The 23,157-nt window shown below is 42.4% G+C and overlaps 1 protein-coding gene across 6 annotated transcripts in view; it reads left to right on the top strand.

Moving 5' to 3' along the window:
* Positions 1–23,157, top strand: part of golga3 (golgin A3) — an 87,436-nt gene that overhangs the window by 15,346 nt on the left and 48,933 nt on the right. For 4 of the 6 annotated variants that reach the window (XM_059994633.1, XM_059994637.1, XM_059994635.1 and 1 more), the window contains exons 3-4: positions 6,341–6,730; positions 18,883–18,995. In XM_059994633.1, coding sequence (XP_059850616.1) covers positions 6,341–6,730; positions 18,883–18,995 — 503 coding nt within the window. The remainder of the gene's footprint in view (positions 1–6,340; positions 6,731–18,882; positions 18,996–23,157) is intronic. The other 2 variants (XM_059994638.1, XM_059994639.1) reach the window with 2 other exon arrangements.

Consider the following 23,157-nt stretch of genomic DNA (forward strand, 5'->3'; position numbering starts at 1 on the left):
TTCTAATCTCTAGCTGCCTAAAAGAAGCTCCAAGCTTGGCCGCTGATTCAATTTATATTTCTAGCCAAACTATTTATGTAGTAACTTCCAGTTGTACAAAATACCAAATTTCAGATTCCATATCAGTTTTTATCAACAGCCATCCATTTCTACGTCTCAGTTCTAGTACTTGATGGCTTGACTCCAGCTCATTCTAAGTTCAGCTAGATGTGCTGTGTTGCACTTCCTCATCATTCCCATTGTTTCTGATCTAGGTTACTTACCTTTTTCCAGCTGGCCTCCACAACCGCCTGTGGCAACGAATTCCACGGTTCACCACTCTGTAGCTAAAGAAATTCCTCCTCACCCCTATTTTAAGTGGGTGTCACTCTATTCTGAAGCTGTGTCCTTTGGTCTTGGACTCTTCCACCATTGAACACATCCTTACCGCATCCACTCTGTCAGGGCCTTTCAACAATCAATAGATTTCAATGAAGTCACCCCTCATTTTTCTGAATTCCATTGAGTACAGGCTCACGGCTATTCAAATGTTTCTCATATGACAAGCCCTTCAATCCTGAAATCGTTCTTGTGAATCTACTTTGAACTCTCTCCAATGTCGATGCATCCTTTTTTAGGTAAGGGGTTCAAAACTGCTCTCAATACTCCATGTGAGGCCTCACCACAGCTTTATAAAGCCTCAACATTACGTCCTTGCTTTAAATTCTGATCCTCTTGAAATGGATGCTAACAGTGCATTTGCCTTCCTCATTACTGACTCAACCTGCTGTTTTGGTTGATAGTTACAATGGGTGCATACATTTCAGTTTATGATGTCTATATTTTTCTTTAGCCATCTTAGAGTGATTGTGGTGAAGATGGTGCAGTTGCTCTGGCTGCTATTTAAAAAAAAAATGCTGCTTCAAAAAAGGCATGTCATTTGAATGTCCGCATTTCTAACAAATGTCAGATAATGGTGGTGTTGTGGTTGGTGTAGAAGATTGTCATAGGTTACCGTGGGACACTGATAGAATGCAGTGCCTGGCTGAAAAGCGGCAGATGGAGTTCAACCCGGTGAAGTGATACATTTTGGCAGGTAGATCTTGCTAGAAGGATACAGGGTTAATGGCAGGATTAATACCAGTGTGGAGGAACAGAGGGATCCTGGGCTGCACTTCCATAGATCCCTCAAAGTTCACAGGCTGTTTAAGAAGGCATATGGTGTGTTAGGCAAATGAGTTTGAGAGCATTGAGGTAATGTTGCAGTTCTGTGAAACTCTGGTTTAGCCTCACTTGGAGAATTGTGTTCAGTTCCAGTCCGCTGAGGAAGGATGTGGAAGCTTGAGAGAGGGCAATGGTAGATGTGGATATATTTGAGACATTTAAGAGATTCTTGGGCAAATGGATAATAGAAAGATTATGTGGGGGGGGGGGAGAATTGATCTTCGGGTTGGTTAGAAGGTTGGCAGAACATTGTAGGCATTGTGCTATACTGTTCTGTTGTGTCAACTTGATATTTTTCCATTTGAAGAGGTCACAGCTGGCCTTCAGGCAATGCAAAGATATTACATTCTGCCTCATCCAAACTGCTTAAAGGCCTGGTGCTTGGTTTTCTGGCAGGCTTAATCACTCATTCAATAAGTTAAAATAGTTTTCCTTCCTCTAGACCAGGGGTTCCCAATACCATTAACTGAGGAGTCCATGGACCCCGGGTTGGGAACCCCTGTTCTAGACCATTGGATCTCTCAGAATCTCCTTCATGGGACCATTGCAGGAAGTTCATTGACAGCAGGATGCTTGCATGATGTATCACAGAACAAATGACAACATTGATGGTGAGGGTCACGTGGTGATGCCCAGAGAACATGGTGTAACAGCAGTGGCAGCTGCTGAAGACCTGAGATCCAACTCTTTCCATCTACCTGGACCTTGCTCCTACTCGTCTAACTTTTATTCAGTTTAATTATCTCTTGTGAGGCATCTTATAGATGGCTGTTTGAAAACCCAATGCACAATATCAACTGATTTCGTTTATCTAGTCCACTGATTATAACCGCAAAACAAAACTCTTAGCAAATATGATTTCCCTTCTTAAATCATGTTGAGTTTTCGCAATACTGTTGTGGCTTTCTGTGTTTTTATTGCTCCTTTATTGCCATTGTTTCCTACTATTTATTTCAGACTATTATGTCAATAATTGCTTGTTTTCTGTCTTATGTTCTTAAACATTGCCACGTTCCAATCTGTGAGAATCATAGAGGAATATGCAAATTAAGTATGTGTACAGAATGTGACTGCAGCCATGAAACAAAGAAACACAGTGGAGTGCATTGAAGAAAGCATCAAACACCCAATGCACGGAGAGAAAAAAGAACAAATTTCACAAGTGGCAAAAAGTGAATGTATCTATTCAAACTGCAGGCAATGCGGTGTTAAAGATGTTGTCTCTTTGTGTTCACTTAAAAGTGTATACTTTTAGCACTGGTAAAATAATTTCCACTAGTGGAAGAATCTTAAACAAGTGTATATTGTTTAAGGATGGGATGGCAGCCATTTTAAAACTTAGTTTAGGATGGTGAACATTTTAAAAAATCTTAGCAACAAAGGAATGTGCTCTCGAAGGTGGTAGTGAAGTTGTTTCATTGCAGTTACTTACAGAAAGATAGTTTTGTAAGATTAGGAAATGAAGACAATGGAGAACTGGCTGAGAACAGAACTTGACACTGTGGCAGACCATCCATGATTGCAAATCTATCCTTGCTCCTGTTTTTCTTATGCTGTGTTCTCAAAGTGGTGGATCTCAGATATCAGAATCTCTGCTGCAGCTACTTTGCACCCTGCCCTCACACTGGGTACACAATACTCGCATGGCTTTCCAGGGCTGTGTGGAGGTGAGCAGGCTTTAATCTAATATCTGCTGAATTTTTGTTCTGCTGTTTCAGTCATTTGGATGGGTTGGACCAGTTCTTAATTGTGTCTGAATTATGAATACAGCTAAGTATAAATTATGCCCACGTACAGTCCTGTGCAAACATCTTGGCCACATATATACAGCTAGGGAGCCTAAGACTTTTGCACAGTACTGCTGATGGAAATAGAAAACAGATTTCATGACATATGTGAGTGATGATAAACCTGATTCTGATCTGGTCTCTATTGTGGACTGAGAGTGGGAAGAGGACAGGGAGAGGGGAATCATGGTTGGAAAAAGGAGAGGGGAGGGAGCAGGAAGCACCAGAGACATAGTGTAATGATCAATAAACCAATTGATTGGAATCAAATTACTTGTCTGTATCTGCTCCACCTCCCCACCCCCCCAGTCCTTCTCTGCCACCTGTCCAACACCCCTCCCACAGTGTACCACCATTGTCATTCTCAATGTCCTTTGCTCTTGCCAGATTACAAAGTCGCTGTCCATTCCACGTTGACAAATTTGGTACCTGTGTCATGTATATTGCAAGGGTGCCTCAGTCTTTTGCATAGTACTGTAGCTTTCTGTTGTGAATCAGAGTAGATTAGAGCACAGTGTTTTGAGTGACCAGTCTGCATTCAATTGTAGTAGATGATTTTGCATGAAATATTAGTGCGGAAGCTTTGTCTTCTCCCTCAGGAGGGTGTGAATGAACCCATGATACTATTTTAACTTGGTGCAGAGCGATTTCCTTGTTGATCTGCTTCAATTATTTCTCTAATCAGCATAATTTATTGGGTAGCACAGTGGTTAACGCGATACTTTACAGTACCAGTGACCCAGGTTCAGTTCCTGCCGCTACTTGTAAAGAGTTTGTACCTTGATGCTGCCTGACCTGCTGAGTTCCTCCAGCATTTTGTGTGTTGCTCTGGATTCCCAGCATCTGCAGAATTTCTTGTGTTTATGATAAACTGCACTGATTTTGTTTAACCTTCTGGTGATTTTTATTCTTTGATACACTGTAATCTGATGGATGGAAAAGCTGGTTGGGAGGTTAGGTTTTTGTTGACTGTAGTTCCTTCACTAAATGGAGGAGAGTAGGGTAACGTAACGGGGCTGTTGACCAGTGCGCACAAGTTTAATATTTATTTTAGTTATTTAGAAGAAACAGCATGGAACAGGCCCTTACGGCCCAACGAGCCGCTCTGTAGGAGGAAACTAGAGCAACCAGAAGAAACCCACGTGCTCACAAGAAGGACGTACAAACTACTTACAGTGGACGCCAGAACTGGGCCCCGATCAATAATAATATCACACTAAACGCTGCACTGCCATGGCACCCCCATGGCCTGCCATTAAGAGTAAACAAATCTGGAAATCCTGTATCAATACGAGGATTGCCCTGGTAGGGCAAATACCAAGACCCTTAACAGTGTTGATGTGCAGCGAGATCTTGGGGTCTAAGTTCATAGCTCCTTGAAAGTGGCTACACAGGTCAACAAGGTGGTTAAGGCAGCTGATGGAATGCTTGCTTTTATTAGTCCAGGAATTGAGTTCAAAAGTCAGGAGGTTATGTTGCAACTTTATAAAACTCTGGTTAAGCCACATCTGGAGTATTGCACACAGTTCAGGTTGCCCCACTATAGGAAGGATGTTGAGGCTTTGGAGAGGGTGCAGAAGAGGTTTACCAGGTTGCTGCCTGGTTCAGAGGGCAAGTGTTATCAGCAGAGGCTGAATTAACTTGGGTTGTTTTCCCTGGAGCGGCGGAGGCTGAGGGGAAGCTTGGATAGAGTAGGCAGGGGGTATCTGTTTCCCAGGGTGGAAATGTCTAATACCAGAGGGTAGATTCAAGGGGGATGTGAAGGGTATTTTTACTCAGAATGGTAGATGCCTGGAATGTGCCTGGTATGGTGGGAGTGACAGTGGCATTAGCGTTTAGCCGGGCACATGGATGCAAGGAAGATGGAGAGATACAGGCATTGTGTAGGTAGGGGGAATGAATTTATTTTTTAGCTGGTTCAGTACAACATTATGGGAAGAGGGGCCTGTTCCTGTGCTGTACTGTTTTATATTCCAAGACAAAAAAACTGTACAAAAATGTGGAGTTGGTTGCGGGAGAAAGGATGTGGTATTGGAACCTCATAAACCCTGCGTTTGTGAATATTTGTAATGGAACTTGTTCCTACATTGAATGGTTTTCCTTCATGCGGATGTTAGCTACCTCATTGTGGGAAATTCACTGTTCAAAGGTTGGGCTTTTTCATGCAGTGGATGATAGGGGAATGGAGGTGTGGGTAAGAGGTGGTTAGGTTAAAGTTTAGAAGGAGTTATTTTGGGTTACTGTCATTCATTTTTTGGGGGTTTTCTTCTGAGAGTAAGAACTTCAGGCCATATATTGTATACACTTTCTGATATTAAGTGGAACTATTGACATTGGGTGTGGTCACAAGCTCACAGTGGTCACAGTGAACATGTTATTTTTAAATTCCTTAAGAGTTGTTTCAGAGCATAATTCTGACACTTTATAAACGCTGGCAGCATTTCTCAAAGGGGGATGGCAACATTTATCGTACCAATTCGTAATTAGTTAAGAATGTGTGACTCTGGGCTAGTGTAGTGGTATGAATGCTGAAAATGTAGTTACAGGCTTTGGCAGCAGTGCGTTTTATGATGAGGTTTTGAGTGATGCTGGCTCTGAAAACCAATATTAAGTTATGGACTTGTTTTACTGCTTTACAAGCTAAGAGGAAAGTGAAAAATCAGAACTGCTTTAAAATAGATGTTTCAATGTGGCATTGCTTTTTATTCTGTAACACTTTCCTTCCTCTAAGTGATTGTGTGTGTGTGTGTGTGTGTGTGTCACAAGAACCTTTCAAGGCAAAACAAAAACAAAATTTATTCAAATTTTGCATTTCTTTTTAAAGCTATATTATCCATAAGTGACAATTGGCCTTCTTTTTAATCCTTGTTCAAAACAACAGAACTAAATGTTGCTCAGTGAGTGTAGAGTGAAACAAAAATATGGTTTAGATTCCTTCGGGTAGCATTTCCACTTTTTCTTAACGGTTTCCTTCATACTGCTAAAGTGATTTAATGTAAAAAGAAAAAGACCGATGGCCCAAATTCTAAGAAAATAAAACCAGAGAAACACGCAAACTGTTGAACTGTTGGAAGAACTCAGTAGGTCAGGCAGCATCTATGGAAATGAATAAACTGTCGATGTATTGGGCTCAGACACTTTGTCAGCACTTCAACAAGTCCTGGTAAAGCATTCATTTCCATTGATGCTGCCTGACCTGCTGAGTTCCTCCAGCATTTAGCATGGGTTGCTTTGGATTTCCAGTATCTGCAGAATTTCTGGTGTCTAACACAAGAGTAGATCTACTTTTTAAGTTATTAAGTTGTAGAATAGTGTGGTTCTAGTTGTTAACTGTCCTTCATTTTTCATAGGTGCCTGTGTGAACAGTACTGGTAAAGTGCCAAACAGTGGACTAGCAGTGGACAACAGCAATGTCACAGGCAAACACGAGGGCAAGATTCACCAGCACCACGCTTCCGGTGTTAAAAGTGCCGTTGGTGAAGGAGACAGCTGTCTGAATGGATCCAAGTCCGTTTCTAGGCCCACTGGGCCTTCTGGCATTCCCCAGTCTGTCTCTGACTCACCAGAAAGCTTGTCACCAAAGTGCAGATCAGATGAGAGGAGCGATCCTTCCCCAGGTGTGGATGGTTTCCATGGCAACTTAAGGAAGTCTCAGGGAACTAAATCTGAGATGTTTGTTCAAAAAAGTGAAGCTTTGCAGTCGCTCATTCTAAGTCTTCCTATGCAAGAAACAGATTTGCGTAAGCATTAATTTACCAAGGTGGCCCTTCCACCCGCCTTCTCTTTATTGACCTTTCCTCGCTGCCAAGATTAGCTTGCTTTCTCAGCTTAATTGAACAAGCCGGCAATTTTTGTGTGCTGTCTCTTTCTTTTTATGCATGTGCTATCCTAGAGAATATCAAATATCAAGATTTTTAGTACACAAGTGTAAAGAATATTTAAATAATTGCAGCACAAAATAACCACAATAAGATAAAGAACGCAATAATAAAGAAACACAAATATACAGTAAGTGCATAAGATAGCTTATATACATTGATTGTACTATGTACAGAGTGACGTAAGGTACAGGAGTACTTGAGATGACTCTGATGGGAAATGATAAGTAGTTGTGGAGGTGTGGATCAGCCTTACTGCTTGGAGAAAGTAACTGTCTTTGAGCCCGATGGTCCTGGTGTGGGTTCTACCTCATTTAAGGCGAGGGATAGCCCATGAACAGTGTGGGTGGGATCCTTTCCTTTTTCTGGCACATTGCTATATAAATGTCCTTGATGGTGGGTAGGCTGACACCGGTGATACATAGGGTAGTTAAAACAGCTCCTTCCTGCCTGCCGCGGTGCAGATTTCCATACAATGCCGTGGTGCTGCATATTAGGATGTTCTCTATTGCATATCTGTGGCAGGAGTGATGCCCCTCTCTCCCTTGTTAATGAGAGAGTGTCAGACTGCTGGGTGAACAGTGGATTTTAATGGACTCTGGATCATGGTCTCTTTGGGGCTTTGCTATTTCTTGCATAGTGGGAGGTGGGGGGGTGATGCTTTTTCTGAGGCAGATGGTGGGGAGGATTGGTGCTTTGCTGCTTGTGCATGGGAAGGGGGAGGGGGGCTTTTGGGACATTCATTCTTTAGGAATTTTTTTTCTATTTTGTGAATATCTGTAAAGAGTAAGAATTTCAGGTTGTACGTTCCCTGATATTAAGTGGAACAATTGGACCATTGAAAGTCATCTTCAGGTGTATTACAAGAAAAAGTTGGGGCATTTAAAGCTTTTATTCCAAATGTTAGCAACTTAGAACAACAAAAGATGTTAACCAAAGTCAATAGACATCTGACAGTGACCAGGATGGGTGTGGGTCTTCTGGAAGCTGTTGCATTGACTAGAAGTGAAGTAGTTTACATTGTAAAATGAGATTATCAATTTTAGTAGCTAAATAATCACATATTCAGCACAATTAACTTCTCAGTGGCTAGTTTACATTCAGTACTTGGCAAACTTGTCACCTTGCTTCCACCTAGAAACATCTTTAGAATCCACAACACCTACCGGGGGGGCATTCCACCTTGAGAGCTGGTTTGCTCAGGAGGAATTTGGAATTGGTATGCTGTAGAGTATAGACTGAGCCTTTGGATGTTTTGTACTTGTATGAGTGCTGAAGAAGGGTCTCAGCCCAAAACATCGGCTGTTTATTAATTTCCATGAATGCTCCCTGACCTGCTGAGTCCCTCCAGCATTCTGTGTGTCTTTCTCTGGCTTTCCAGCATCTGCCCACTTACTCGTTTCTGTATTTATGTCTGTGGTTTCACAGAGAGCAAATTTAGCTTGATGAAGTAAGGAGGTGGAATTCCCTGTCATTATGATGAGGGCAGAGTTTTAAAATAAGTTGGGGTTTGTGTTTTGGTGCGTTATAGCTGCACTACATAAAACTTTCAATTTCAGGTTTGCAGTCATGCTCACTTGCGCGTGCACATACACACGTACGTACACGCGCACGCACGCAAAATGCTGGAGGAACTCAGTAGGTCAGGCAGCATTTATGAAGTCACTGCTTTGAGCTGAGACCTCAAAGCAGCCATCTCATTGGTGAGGCCTAATTTGGAGTATTGTGTGCAGTTTTGGTCACCTACCTACAGGAAAGATGTAAACAAGGCTGAAAGAGTACAGAGAAAATTTCCAAGGATGTTGCCAGGTTTGGAGGACCTGAGTTATAAGGAAAGATTGAATAGGTTAGGTTACATTCTTTAGAATGTAGAAGATTGGGTGGGGATTTGGTAGAGGTATACAAAATTATGAGGAGTATAGATCGGGTAAATGCAAGCAGGCTTTTGCCACTGAGGTTGATTAGGACTACAACCAAAGGTAATGGGTTAAGGGTGAAAGGTGAAATGTTTAAGGGAAAGATGAGTACAAACTTCTTCACTCAGAGGGTGGTGAGAGTGTGGAATGAGCTGCCAGTTCAAGTGATGCATGCAACCTCAATTTCAAAGTTGAAGAGAGAAGTTTGGGTAGGTACATCGATGGTAGGGATGTGGAGGGCTATAGTCCTGGTACAGGTTGATGGGAATAGGCAGTTTAAATGGTTTGGCACAGACTAGATAGGCCATAGACCCTGTTTCTGTGCTGTTCTTTTCTATGACTCATTGGGCTGCTGACACAGAGTTTCTCCAGCATTTTGTGAGTGTTGACTAAGATTTGCCACATCTGCAGATTCTCTTGTATCTCTTATAATGCAATTTTTTTTACATGCTTTGTGTTAATTTTGTTTTAACTCTATCATGACCTGCATTAGCTATTAAGAACTTGAACTTTATACTTTTTCCTGCAAGTGCATGCTGATATGCAGTGTGGGCATTATTGTTCTGTATCTTGTGACTTGTTTTATTTTAGTAAAGAGAGAGATAAAAGCAAGGATGTAATGCTGAAGCTTGATAAGGCATTGGTCAGACAACACTTGGAATATTGTTGAGCCGTTTTGGTAACTCTTATCTGAGAAAGGATGTGCTGACATTGAAGAGGGTCACATGAATAACCCTGAGAATGAGAGTGTTGATGTATGAGTAGCTCTGGTGGCTCTGGGCCTGTACTCGCTGAGGGGGTGATCTCATTGAAACCTTTTGAATATTGAAAGTCCTAGATAGAGTGGACATGGAAACACTATTTCCTATAGTTGGTAGAGTCTAGGACCAGAGGACACGGCCTAAAAATAGAAAAATTTCCCTATAGAAAAGAGATAAGAAATTTGATGAATCTGTGGAATTCATTGTCACAGGCGGCTATGGAGGCTAAGTCTTTGAGTATATTTAAAGTGGATGTTGATAGGTTTTTGATTAGTCTGGGCATCAAAGGTTATGGAGAGAAGGCAGGAGAATGGGATTGAGACAAATAATAAATCGGGCATGATGAAATGGTGGGGCAGATTCGGTGGGCTGAATGGCCCAATTCTTTTCCCGTGTCTAATGAAGTGAAGTGTGCAATTAAAACTTGACATTTAACTTAAATATGTGGAGAATAAATTTGGATGTTAGCTGTAATTTTGTTATTTCTACCTGCAATTTGAAAAAAAAAATGGTCTTTTGCAGTTGGTAGAGCTCTTCATGGAACCCTCACTGGCATGTAAAGTTCCATTATGGAGCCAGGAAGTGAGTAGGTTTCCAGGACCAACACCTCTTCCCTGCAGGAAGAACAGCCTTTGCCTTTTCAGGTTACAGGCTGGAGCTCGGAGCTATGGAGCAACTTGTCTGCCATTCAGGGTCATGTGAGGGAAATAGAATTAGCAAAAGCATTTTAAGACAAACACAAATATAGTGTTTTATAATTTTTTTTGAAAGAAGTCACTGGACTCTTAATATTGCTGCACTGTTCTTTTACACAGTGCTCTAAAATTGTTTGTGTAAGAGTACCTGTAATATTGGTATTAATGAAAATACTGTGCATATGGATTGATGATATAGCTATGGAATTACTAAATCCATTACAGTACAGTTAAAGATTAGATTTAATTTCTTTGTCCAAGACCAAGATTGCAAAATGTGCTTTGCATTTTCAAAGGATTCAGAGTACATTTACTATCAAAGTAAATAAGCAGTGTGCAACCCTGAGGTTCGTCTTCCCACAGACAGCCACAAAACAAAGAACAACATGGAACCTGTACAAAGAAAAACATCAACCCCACCCCCATGCATAAAAAAAATTGCACAAGCGGAAACAAGAGCATCGCCCCCCCCCCCATTGTGGGGGCAATAAACAAATCGTGCTAACAGCAAGAACGTCAACTCCCTTTTCGAGCAAAAACAAAGACAAATCATACAAAGTCCAACAAGAAAGAACTAGTGAAAACACAGAAAATTAAAAGAGTCCATATTCAGTTCAGCTCAGTGTTCCTTATTTGTAGGCCGCCCCAATAGAGCACCAGAAAAATGAGCAACCAGGCACTACAGTCGAATCCACAAACAATAGACCCAGAACTTCGATGGCATTCTCCCACAGCATCGAGGGAGAGAAAGACCATCATGTGCAGAGACCTCCCTCTGGCAGTAGCAAGCGACAGGCTGGTAGACAGTGCTAAACAGTTGATCATCATCTTCACTTGCCTTGATGCTTCAGTCGGTGAGAAATGGAGTCAGTGATGTCTCTGAACATCTTGGCCTCGAGTCTGCTCATCTCCCGGAACCTTGTCGGAGACAGCAAGGCATCAGATCACTCAATTGGCTCGTAAACACACCATTAAGCCATAGATCACAGGCTCCAACAGAACCAGAACCACATTTAAAAGAAAAGGAAGGCATAAAAGAAGTAGGGAAAGAACAGCTTTGTGGACCATTTGGAAAGTGCTGTCTGGTGGTATTGTTTGCTGGTGCTGGGAGGAGTGCATTTTTGTTATACTAAGCTGAGTCATCAGTGCATGTGTCAAGAACTGTGAGATGAAAAATTAAAATGTTTATTTCTCCCTTCCCCCATGTAAATTTCATCAGGGTAAATTTTTATTCTGCATCCCAGATTTTTTTGGTGGCAATTTAAAGATTAGCTTTATTTGCCACATGTATATTGAAACATACAATGAAGTGTGTTGTTTGTGTCAACAATTTTCACTGTCAGAATAGGAGCCAAAATAGCATGCTCATAACTTATTAACCTTTACTTGTGTGTTTTTGGACTGTGGGAGGAAACTGGAGCACCTAGAGGAAACCCACGTGGTCACAGGGAGAATGTACAAACTCCTTGCAGACCAGGGCAGGAATTAAACTTGAATTGTTAGTGCTGTAAAGTGTTACACTAGCTGCTGTGCTGCCGTGCTCCCCAGATGCCCTCAGGGCAAGTTTCTGTTACTGGAATAGCTGTAATGCTGAGATCATTTAGATTATATACATCAGTGAAGAAGGCACTCTCAAGGGAAAATGAATCACATTTTTTTCAAACTGCCATGCTTGCCTGAAGCCAATTGTCATCTTTAGTTTAGCTAAGGTGAGATATTTGTCTGTATCACAATAAGGCACTCTAATTGCTGCTTGACCATGTTGGAAAGTAGCTACAGCAGAGGCTTGACAGTGGCAGTGTAATTGATACCCATAGGAGGAAGACTGAAAATCTGCCTGAATACCTCTCTCTCAATATCAGCAAGACCAAGGAGCTGTGTGGCTAATCATAGCTCAAATACCATCAATAAATTTGCTGACAATACAACCATTGTTGGTAGAATCTCAGGTGGTGGCAAGAGGGCGTACAGGAGTGAGATATGCCAACTAGTGGAGTGGTGCTGCAGCAACAACCTGGCATTCAACATCAGTAAGATGAAAGAGCTGATTGTGGACTTCAGGAAGGTTAAGATGAAGGAACACATACCAATCCTTAGAAGGATCAGAATTGGAGAGAGTGAGCAGCTTTAAGTTCCTGGGTGTCAAGTTCTCTGAGGATCTAACCTGGTCCCAACATATCAAAGTAGTAATAAAGAAGGCAAGGCAGCAGCTATACTTTATTAGGAGTTTGAAGAGATTTGGCATGTCAACGAATACTCAAAAACTTCTATAGATGTACCATGGAGAGCATTCTGACAGGCACCATCACTGTCTGGTATGGAGGGGCGACTGCACAGGGCCGAAAGAAGCTGCAGAAGATTGTAAATCTAGTCAACTCCATCTTGAGCACTAGCCTACAAAGTACCCAGGATATCTTTAGGGAGTGCTTTCTCAGAAAGGCAGCATTCATTATTAAGGGCCTTCAGCACCCAAGGCATGCCCTTTTCTTACTGTTACCATCAGGTAGGAGATACAGAAGCCTGAAGGCACACAGTCAGTGTTATGAAGGTACCACAGCTCTGAGGGGCCAAAGGAGCGGGAGCAGCCCCCTCCTTCCGGAGAATCGCAAGATGGCTATTAATTCGGGACTTGGAAGTGAGAGACAATGCAACGGTTTTGACCATTTGTTCTTAGAGGCACCTGTGTCACGTGCAAGTCCCGGCTACGTGACAACTACCATGAACCTGAACACCCTCGGGCCATGTGGGGGTGGAGATTGCATCCCCCTACTTTGATGGACAGCTACAACTCTGCAAGTAAAGATAAAAGCGGACTGCAGGAGGCAGTACCCTAGCAATGCACCAGAGGAACTTGCTCGCTCAATGCTCCCGGGAGAGCTGGAAGCCACTCAACGCCACGTGTGCTCCTAACCCCTTTGCCTGGGGAGCAGGTGGTTGATAATACCGAGAAGGACTTCGAACTAACAACGGGGAAACAAACGCTCCCCTGATTTTAACAGAGTGGTCATAAAGACACGGGCAAGTCTTTTCGTTCTCACGATCCCTCTAAAACACGTGAAACCCAGCGATTCCTTGAAAGACTTCTGAGTGACTCTTTATATTTCCAATGGACAAAAAATATTATCCCCTAAACAACAGCCGAGATTAATGATGATTATGACTATACCCGTGCTTTAGATTGTGTATTGGTGATGTGCATTATCTGAATGTTTGCATTAACCTTACTTTTGTGCCCCTTTATAAATAAAAAACGATTGAAAATAGTGACATCAGACTTCAACGGACCTCTCTATCTTTGCTGGTAAGTTCTCCAGTTATGGGATTCGTAACATCAGTGATTCAGAAACAGCTGCTTCCCCTCTGCCATCTGATCTCTGGGTTGTATGTGGTGACATATATGTACTTAGGTAATAAATATACTTTGAACTTTGAGCCATTGATGCAACTGAGTATTTTTTAAAAGGAAGTGAAGTACTTCAGTCAATGCAATTGTTTGTTTCCTGATTAAATTTTATAGTTGCCCTTCTCTCAGGACATGAGATAAACGATGACCTTTCTTTCATCATTGGAATTAAGGTAGGTAACAGTTCATCTGCAAATCTGCCAGGAGTTACCTTTTGTGTCCAATGCTCTCAAAGTAGCCTCCTCTATATTAGTGAGAGTGTAAATTGGGGGACCTTAACTGAACACCTCCGGTCCATCCTCCATTTCTTCTGGTTTATAAAAAAAAAATTCCCTCCCCCTCCCTTCTTGTATTTCCCCACACTGGCTTCTTATCTCTTCCCATCTATCACCTCTCCCGGGTCCCCTCCTCCTTCCCTTTCTCCTATAGTCCACTCTGCTCTCCTTACAGATTAATTCCTCTCTAGACCTTTATCTTTCCTACCCACCTGGCTTCACCTAACACCATCAGGATGATTCTCCTCCTCCCTGCACACGTTTTTGTTCTGACATCTTCCACCTTCTGTTCCAGTGCTGAAGCAGGGTCTCTGTTCGAAGCATCAACTGTTTATTTATTTCCATGGACAATGCCTGACCTGCTGAGTTCCTCCAGCATTTTTGTGTGTTGCAAATATTTTCAATTTGCCTCTCTCAATGTAGACAGAAGTTGTTTGTTTACCAGCAGGCTGATTCCATCTGCATTATAGATTCTGCTGGTGTTGCTGACATCCCATTTATAGTCCTTGTGTGGCTACTTGTCAGCAACACAGCTGTGTTTTCACGACGTGTATTAGTCCACCATCCTCTCATTTGATCTCCATAGATGTCTGTTAATTGTAAATCTGGATTGTAATGGTCTAATTTTACTTGGGTTTTGTCAGATTTATTCATAGCTATCATATTGTCTTTGCCTGCTGTAGTGGCAAAAAACTGATCTAAAATCAAAACAAAACAACTGCCAGCCTGCGATCTCAGTCGCAGTTGTTATACTTGCATGACGTGCCCGCAGTTCCAATGATTACTCCAAAGAGTCACATTCCCTGTTGCAATTAGTAAACATAACAATTGAGCATTATCGAGCATTATCTCAGCTGTCTGCAAAGATGTGACTTCAGCTGGTCCCAAGCTACAAACTGCCATGAAGTTAGCATGAATACAGAGCTTATTCCCCTCTCTTTTAGCACACCCCACTCATGGCTAGTTACCACAATATGCATAATAAATGTGCAGCACAGAATACATGGTTCCTACACCTACCATTAACAAAAGTCATAAACATAATTAGGCCATTTGGCCTATTGAATCTGTCCTGTCATTCAGTCATCTCCTGCCTTCTCCCCATAACCTTTGATGCCCTTGCTAATCAAGAACCTATCAACCTCTGGTTTAAATACACCCAGTAACTTGGGTGTATTTGGCAATGAACTCCACAGATACACCATCCTCCAACTAAAGAAATTCCTCCTCCTCTCTGTTTCAAATGGACATTGTATTCTGAGGCTGTGCCCTCTAATTCTAGACTCCACCACTACCGGAAAACATCCATCCACATCCACTCTGTCTAGGCCCGGGGTTCCCAAACTGCGTCCACAGACTCCTCAGTTAATGATCGGGGTCCATGGCATAAAAAAGATTGGAAACCCTTTCAGGGAGCCATTTATTCTTTGTTGCAGTCTCAGTTTAGAATATTGTTTTGTTATTATTTACTGAGGAGTGTTGTCAGTCGACCTGCAGGTGAAAGAATGAGTAAACTAATGAAGAAAGCATGGCAGCGCCTCTTCTTCCTTCGGATTTTGCAGAGATTCGGCATGACATCTAAAACTTCTATAGATGTGTGGTGGAGAGTACATTGACAGCATCACAGCCTGGTATGGAAATACCAATGTCCTTGAATGGCAAAATTAGTGGATACAGCCCAGGCCATCATTGGTAAAGCCTTCTCTACCATTGAGCACAACTACGTGAAACGCTGTTGTATTTCTGTCGTCAGGGTCCCCCACCACACAGGGCATGCTCTCTTCTCACTGCTGCAATCAGGAAGAAGGTACAAGACTCTCAGGACTCACACCACCAGGTTCAGGAACAGTTATTACCCCTCAACCATCAGGCTCTTGAACCAAAGGAATTAACTTCACTTGCCCCATCCTTGAAATGTTTCCACAACCTATGGACTCACTTTCAAGGATTCTTCATCTTGTGTAATCAATATTTATTGTTTATTTATTTAGAATTGTTTCTTCTTTTTGTAGTTGCACTGTTTGTTGTCTTCTGTACCCTGGTTGAGCATCCTCATTGGGCTGTCTTCCATTGATTGTATTATAGTTATTACTCTGTAGATTTGCGGAGCAGGCCCATCAGAAAATTAATTTCAGGGTTGTACGTAGTGTCCTGTAAGTACTTTCTGAAAAATTTTGGTTGTCCTGGCTGGAGGATGGATGCTGCAAGTGATAGTTCTGGTCACCAACCTTCTCCAAGGATTGTCACCTTGTTGTGTTGGAGAGGCTTGTAAGTTCCTCAGGTGCTGAGAGTGATGCCGTCTAGAGTTTAGTTATCTGGCATTTAGATTCTGGTAGCGTCATCCATGGTGGTAAGAACATAGAACATTACAGCACAGAAACAGGCCTTTTGGCCCTTCTTGGCTGGTCAAGGTCAAAGGAAAGGTTCCAGACAAAGAGTGGTCCAACTAAGACCTCAGTGGTGGAGTTGGTGGAAGATGATGTCACTTCACAATGGCCATGAAGGTGGAGGAAGACTGCAGCAGTGAAGGGTCCCTGGGCATCTTGCGTTCCATGCCACTGGACCCTGACCCTGATCTGTCAAGGATTGTGTAGTGGCTTTCTGTGCATCAGCCATCCCACACAGTCACACACACAAGTGTTCCCCTTTGTGGAATTCACCCTAACATCCCGGTTATGTGGATTCGGGTTGGCTTCTACTGCCACCTGAGGATGCACCAATAGACAACCCCTTCGGAGAATGTCAGACTCAACTTGAGAGATCGCGCTACTTCTCCCAAGATAAGGGGCTCCTTTTTTTGTGCCATTAGGCAAGGGGTCCATGGACCCTAGGTTGGGAACCTCTGATCTTAACTGATCCAGAACTTGTGGCCTCATTGTGAGAGTTAGTTAAATTTTTTAAACAAAGAAAAGTACCAGAAGAATAATAATTTGTACAAAAATGGTTTTCATACTTGTTTACCTCTGGTTTTCTTGCCTATCTCTGATTGCCTTTGCAAAGGTGTTGCTGACCTGCCATCTGGCAGTCACAGCTTTAAATAGCAGAAAAAATGGACAATGTTTGTTTTAATCCAGGGAATAATGAATTGGGGTAATCGCATTGGTTACTTTCGCAGGCAGCATGGTAGCATAGTGTTTAGCACAACGCTTTATCGTACTAGGTGACCCAGGTTCAATTCCTGCCCCTGCCTGTAAGGAGTTTGTGTTGTTACAAATGAGGAGAAACTCTGATGGGCAGAAGGGTGCAAAGTCGCCCCCCCCCTTTGAGAATCGCAAAATCGTCACTATTTCGGGTCTGATACCAAGGAAATGAGAGAGACAACGCAGAGATACACAAAAGTGGAATGTCTCCTAACAAAAGCAGAACGGAACCACTGATTACTGTTGTTGTCTCTTGGAGAAGGTATTGTGTATTGAGTACTGTTCTATTCATTGAAACCCCTCAGGGGGCAACCAGAGTGGTCTGGTTGATGGGTTGCATCATCCCAACCTGATTGACACCTGAGACCCCGTGAGTGGGGATAAAAGTGAGGTCTGGGGAACACCCCTCAGACACACCAGGAGAGACGCTACGAGACCGGTGGGGGTTTGTGTGTGTTTCCACCCTTGCCTTGGTGACGAGTCCTCCACGGAACAGTCTAGCTAAAGGACAGAGGGGTCATATGTGAATGGCCACAACAACAACGCATCAACGGATGAAGATCGTAAAAGGAAAGTCGGCAAGTTAATAGCTGTTACTCTCCCTCTCCCCCTCCCCCCCCCCCTCCAATTGCAACACAGCAACCAACAACTACTGCAGCCTGCATGAACTGAACTTTATATTTACATCAAACAATTCATTATCCCCTAGACAACGACAGAGCTTATTTCTTATTGATTATTATTATACCCGCACTTTTAGGTTTAGTATTGATGACGTATATTATCTGTATATTTGCATTGATATTATTTTTGTGTATTTTTACTAATAAATACTGTTAAAAATAGTATCATCAGACTTCAACGGATACTCCTATCTTTGCTGGTAAGACACCAAGTTATGGGGTTCGTAATAGTGTGTTCTTCCCTGTGATCACGTAGGTTTCCTCTGAGGGCTCCAGTTACCTCCCACAGTCCAAAGATGTACTGGGTGGTATTGTAAATTCTCCCTTGGATTAAATCGGGATTGTTGGGCAGCGCAGCTCAAAGGGGCGGAAGGGCCTATTCAGTGGTGTATTTCAATAAATAATAAATTTAAGCATTAAATTACAAAACAAGATGGATGCAATGAGTAATGGTAAGTTGGTGTTCAGCTTTGTGTTGGGTCTCTTGGTGACTGGCATTGGGATAGAAATTCGAATTGTGCCCTGTAACGGGACAGAGATATCTATAAAGAAACTAAGGATTTTATTTTACAAGGGAAGGTGACTAAATTTGTCACCTAGTATAGTAGCAGTAGCATAGAGGTTAGCACGATGCTTTACACGTGTCCCAGGTTCAATTCCTGCCACTGCCTGTAGAGTTTGTATGGTTTCCCTTGATAGTGTGGGTTTTTTTCGGGTCCTCTGGTTTCCTCCACAGTCCCAAGACGTACCAGTTGGTAGTTTAATTAGTCATTGTAAATTGTCCCATTAGGCTAGGATTAAATCGGGGGATGCTGGGCAGCACTGGTTAAAGAGCCAAAAGGGCCTATTCTGTGCTATATCTCAATAAATTTTTTAAAAAAATTATCTAAGTTGTATTTGTGTGTTCTTGAAGTCTAGACTATGAAAGTTTCCATGGCAACATTAAATGCAAAGGGCTTACTAGAGTATATTTCAGGTGGTTGGTCTTTAATAACTGATTGATTATTTGCAAATATTTAAAAGCCGTGTGAAGGAAGATCTTTTTTAGCATATTGTAAATTCTCTCCTCGTCTTTGTTGTAAGTTAAGCCAAAGATTCAGGTAGACTGATAAAATTAAAGTTGGTTTTGTTTTGAATTCAGGTACTGTGGACCCATCCTTGAAAGAGCAGAATGAAGAACAAATACGGTCAAAGGCTCAACGACATCTTGATGAGCAACTCAAACAGTACAGAGTCCAAAGACACCAGCAAAGAGTAAGTACTTTTGCAGGGAGATGAAAAGTATATCTTGTGCAGCATCTTGGAGGAACTCAGCAGATTGGGCAGCATCTATGGGGAAAAACAAACTTCTTGTTTCTACTTTGTTAAGACTGGTGCAAATTGTAATAACATTGTGTTAATCTATAACAGTTCAGTAATAGCACTCAATGACATTTTAAAGTAGTGTAGTTGTGTGCAATAATCAGAAGTCTCATTTGGGTGACTGTGGTTTTAAAAGATCCTTGGACTTCTTCAGTCGAGAAGGAAGGAGTCTCAAGAGTGAGTGGTGCGATCTAGGTTAGAAAATAGAATAGATAACAGAACAGTACAGCAAAGATACAGGACCTTTGGACAACAATGTACTGCCAAACCAGCTAAAAAGCAAATCAAAAACACCGAAACACTATCCTTTCCTACCTACACCATGTCCATATCCCTCCATCTCCCTCACATCCAAGTGCCTATCCAAATGTCTCTTAAAAGTCTCTGATGTATTTGCCTCTACCACCACACCAGGCATCCACCACTCTCTGAGTAAAAAGAAAAGTTGCTTCTCACAGCCCCCTTGAACCTACCCTCTCTCACCTTCAATGCATGCCCTCTGGTATTAGACACTTCAACCCTGGGAAACAGATACTCCCTGTCCAAACTATCGATATCTCATAATTTTATAAACCTGTATCAGCCTCAGGCACTCCAGAGGAAACAGTCCAAGTTTATCCAGCCTCTTGTGATAGCCCTCCTGGTAAACTACTTCTGCACCTTCTCCAAAGCCTCAACATTCTTCCTATAGTGGGGTGACCAGAACGGTATGCAATACTCCAGGTGTGGCCTAACCAGAAACAACTTGAAGAGACAAATATTGTCGGGCAATGAAAGACTGTTGTCCAGCTGATTCAACTCCTACTATTGTGGCAGTCACAAGAAACAAATTATGGAGTCATCTCAAGCACCTCTTGTTTCTTTTGCCAAAAAGTGGAACTTCCCAGTGGCCAAACATTTTAATTCCCATTCCCATTCGTTTTCTGCATATCAGTCCATGGTCTCCTCTTCTGCTACAATGAGGCCACTCTCACTCTGGGTAGCCTCCAACCTGATGGCACAAATATCAATTTCTCCTTTTAGTTTAAAAAAAACTCCCTCCCCCTCCCATCTTCTATTCCCCACTCTGGCCTCTTACCTCTTCTCCTCACCATCCTATCATCTCCCCCGGTGGCCCTCCTCTTGTCCTTTCTCATATTCTATAGATTCCTTCCTCTCTAGGCTCTTTACCTTTCCCACCCACCTATCACCTTCTAGCTATCCTCCTTCTCCTTCCCCCCACCTTTTTTTATTCTGGCATCCTCCCCCTTCCTTCCCAGTCTTAAAAAAAAGGGTCTCAGCTTGTACCATGGATGTTTTATTCATTTCCATTCATGTTACCTGACCTGAGTTCCTCCAAATTTTTGTGTGTGTTGCTAAGTTAGGGAGTTGTTAGACAAACTAATTTGTCATACCAGAGAGGTAGTGAGGAAAGCCTGTTGCCCTGGAGGGCTTTTGGACTGTGCACCAGGAAGTGTAATTTGAACTATACGTACTTAAGATTTATCGCATTAAGTTGGCCTTCTACTGGATCCCAAAAGCTTTGAAGGAAAGCGTTTGTTAAATTTCTGTTGGAGGACAGAGATTCACTGCAGAGGATATGAAATGGTCTCCATGTCCGAAGTAAACTATGAAACAGAAATTGTGCTGGGATAAAAGCATTGAAGGTAGAAGTGAAGGCAGAAATGGAACACCATGGATGGAGACATTTGACTCAACAGGTCCATGTCAGGTCCCTCTCTCCTTACCCCTGTAACTCGTTCTTCATCAAATCCCCTTTGATTCTTCAAAGTAAATAATCAGAATCAGGTTTAATATCACTGGCATAATATTGTGAAATAGAAATAATAAGTAGTGATGTAGTGTTCGTAGATTCAATGTCCATTTAGAAATCAGATGGCAGAGGGGAAGAAGCTGTTCCTGAATCATTGAGTGTGTACCTTCAGGCTCCTGTGCCTCCTTCCTGATGATATCAATGAGAAGAGGGCATGACCTGGGCGATGGGGGTCCTTGATGATGGATGCCTCCTCCTTGCAGATGTTCTGGATGCTATGGGGTCTATTGCCTGTGATGGAGCTGACTGAGTTCACAACTCTGCAGCATTTTTGATCCTGTGAAGTAGCCTCCCCCCACGTACCAGATGGCAATATAGCCAGTTGGAATGCTGTCCACGGTACATCTGTAGGAATTTGTGACTGTCTGTGGTGACATTCGCAAAGTAAATGTATTATCAAAGTACATATATCTCACTACGTTCAACCCCAAGATTCATTTTCCTGCAGGCATACTTAGCAAATCTGTAGAATAATAGAATCAGAGAAAGACTGCACCATTTTGAATGTTCAACCAGCTGCAGCAACCAAGTGTGCAAGTACAAAAAGAAGAAATAATAGTAGCAAATTGAGCAATAAGTATCAAGTACTTGAGAAGGAGAGTCCTTGAAAGTGACTCCTTAGGTTGTGGGATCATTTCAATGATGGGGCTGAATAAATTATCCCCTCTGGTTCAATGGCCTGATGGTTGAGAGGTAGTAACTGTTCCTGAACCTGGTGATGAACCACCTTCCTGATGGCAGCGGGAAGAAGAGAGCATATGGCCTGTCTGATGGGAGTTACTGATGATGGATGCTGCTTTCCTGCGACAGTGTTTGAGAGGGTTTTACCCGTAATGGGCTAGGCCCTATCCAGTACTTTCTGAAGGATTTTCCATTCAAGGGCATTGGTGCTTCTTCTACCATTAACTCACTAAGTGGCAATTCAGAGGAGCTAGTCAGGGTTTCAGTAAGTCTTTAGGTCGTGGAGGAATCTAGGATATCCAAGGGGATGTCAGACAGTCATGTGATTTATAATCAAACTGCAGACAGACGTTGCCCTAGGTCAGACCTAAATCCAAGACACTAGAACTGTGACATTGATGTTAATATAAAAGCAAGGATGTAATGGTGAGGCTTTATAAGACATTGGTCAGGTCACATTTGGAGTATTGTGGGCCCATCATCTAAGGATGGATGTGCTGGTGTTGGAGAGTGTCTGGAGAAGGTTTCTGAGAATGATCCCTGGGCTGAAAGAGTTGATGTCTGAGGAACCTTTGATAGCTCAGGGCTTTTACTTGCTGAAGTATTAGAAGCATGAGGAGTGATCTCATTGAATCCTACCAAATGTTGAAAGGCCTGGACTGGCGATCAGCTCAGAGCTAACAACTGTAACTGGTGAAACAAGATTATCACAGGAACAGCAACGAAGAATCCTACATCTGTGTATGACGGTATTCCTAGAGTCTCCAACCAGTACTGACATTGACATGGCTGATGGTAGTGAAAACTGAAAGGAAGCTCCTGGCATGATGAAAGGAAGCCCTGTCCACTGGCAAAGGAGGAGGATCCTCATTGCAGCCCTGAATGCCAGCGGCATCATGGGATGTAAGTAAATGAATAGAGGGGACGTTGAGAAGATGTTCCAATAGTGGGAGAACCTAGGACCAGGGGGCAAGGCTTCAGAATACAAGAATGTCAGTTTAGAAAGGAGATGAGGAGTTTCTTTAGCCAGAGAGTGGTGAATCTGTGGAATTCATCACCACAGATGGCTGTGAAGGCATTGAGTATATTTAAATCAGAGGTTGATAGGTTCTTGATTGATGAGGTGTCAACGATGATAGGGAGGAGAATGGGGTTTTGAGAATAGTAAATCAGCCGTGATAAAACAGAGCAGATTTGATGGGCCAATGACCAAATTATGTTACAATGACTTATCGTCTTAATGGTGCAGAAGTAGGACAGAAATGTAATGAGTAAGGGAAGAGATCTTCTCTACTACAACTTGAGTGCTTGAGTCAAACTTTATACATGGGCCACACACACACAAAATGCTGGATAAACTCAGCAGGTCAGGCAGCATCTATGGAAAAGAGTAAACAATTCATGTTTCAGGCCAAGTCCCTTCTTCATGTCTTGGCCTGAAACATCGACTGTTTATTCATTTCCATAAATGCTGCCTGGCCGGCTGAGTTGCTCCAGTATTTTGTGTGTGTTGCTCTGGATTTCCATCATTGCAGAATTTCTCATGTTTGTGATATGTAA

The sequence above is a fragment of the Hypanus sabinus genome, chromosome 18, assembly GCF_030144855.1.
Source record: "Hypanus sabinus isolate sHypSab1 chromosome 18, sHypSab1.hap1, whole genome shotgun sequence".
Taxonomy (NCBI): Eukaryota; Metazoa; Chordata; class Chondrichthyes; order Myliobatiformes; family Dasyatidae; genus Hypanus; species Hypanus sabinus.